At 59.8% G+C, this 1,502-nt stretch overlaps 1 protein-coding gene across 1 annotated transcript in view; it reads left to right on the forward strand.

Moving 5' to 3' along the window:
- GATAD2B (GATA zinc finger domain containing 2B) overlaps positions 1-1,502 on the forward strand; it is a 14,930-nt gene that overhangs the window by 10,430 nt on the left and 2,998 nt on the right. Inside the window, exon 7 of the mRNA XM_033519790.1 lies at positions 9-943. Coding sequence (XP_033375681.1) covers positions 9-943 — 935 coding nt within the window. The remainder of the gene's footprint in view (positions 1-8; positions 944-1,502) is intronic.

Here is a 1,502-nt window from a genome sequence, read left to right on the forward strand (position 1 = left end):
TGTCCCAGACGTGTCCAGACGTGTCCCAGACGTGTCCCAGACGTGTCCAGACATGTCCAGACGTGTCCCAGACGTGTCCAGACGTGTCCAGACATGTCCCAGACGTGTCCCAGATGTGTCCAGATATGTCCAGATGTGTCCAGACGTGTCCCAGACGTGTCCCAGACGTGTCCAGACATGTCCAGACGTGTCCCAGACGTGTCCAGATGTGTCCAGACATGTCCCAGACGTGTCCCAGATGTGGATATGTCCCAGACGTGTCCCAGACGTGTCCCAGACGTGTCCAGACATGTCCAGACGTGTCCCAGCCGTGTCCAGCCGTGTCCCAGACGTGTCCCAGACGTGTCCCAGACGTGTCCCAGACGTGTCCCAGACGTGTCCCAGACGTGTCCCAGCCGTGTCCAGCCGTGTCCCAGACGTGTCCCAGATGTGTCCCAGCCGTGTCCAGACGTGTCCCAGATGTGGATATGTCCCAGACATGTCCCAGACATGTCCCAGACGTGTCCAGCCGTGTCCCAGCCGTGTCCCAGCCGTGTCCAGACGTATCCCAGATGTGGATATGTCCCAGCCGTGTCCCAGACGTGTCCCAGCCGTGTCCAGCCGTGTCCAGCCGTGTCCCAGCCGTGTCCAGCCGTGTCCCAGATGTGGACGTGGGTGTCCCGCTGTGTTTTCCAGGGAAGAGCGCGCCGGCGGTGCCGCGCGTGGAGCCGTTTGTGTGCGCGCAGTGCCGCACGGATTTCACGCCGCACTGGAAGCAGGAGAAGGGCGGGCGGATCCTGTGCGAGCAGTGCCAGACCTCCAACCAGAAGAAGGCGCTCAAGGCCGAGCACACGAATCGCCTCAAGAACGCCTTCGTCAAGGCCCTGCAGCAGGAGCAGGTCGGCATTCCCGGGAATCCCACACGGCCGGGGCTCCTCCCACCCCAGAGCGTCCCAANCCCATTGTCCCCATCCCACTGATCCCACTGATCCCGCTGATCCCATCCTACTGATCCCATTGATCCCATCCCAGCGATCCCATCCCATTGTCCCCATCCCAGTGATCCCAGTGATCCCATCCCATTATCCCATTGATCCCATCCCAGTGATCCCATTGATCCCATCCTACTGATCCCACCCCATTGTCCCCATCCCACTGATCCCATCCTACTGATCCCATTGATCCCATCCTACTGATCCCATCCCAGCGATCCCATCCCATTGTCCCCATCCCAGTGATCCCACTGATCCCACTGATCCCATCGATCCCATCCCAGTGATCCCATCCTACTGATCCCACTGATCCCACTGATCCCATTGATCTCATCCCATCGATCCCATCCCTTCATCCCATCCATTGATCCCATCCCTTGATCCCATCCCATTGATCCCATCCTATTTATCCCACTGATCCCGTCCCACTGATCCCATTGATCCCATTGATCCCATCCTTGCTGGGGTGACATTCCCGGGGATTTGAGTGGGGGGACATTCCCGGGGACACTCCGGGGACATTCCCGGGGA

The sequence above is a fragment of the Parus major genome, chromosome 25LG2 (genome assembly GCF_001522545.3).
Source record: "Parus major isolate Abel chromosome 25LG2, Parus_major1.1, whole genome shotgun sequence".
NCBI lineage: Eukaryota > Metazoa > Chordata > Aves > Passeriformes > Paridae > Parus > Parus major.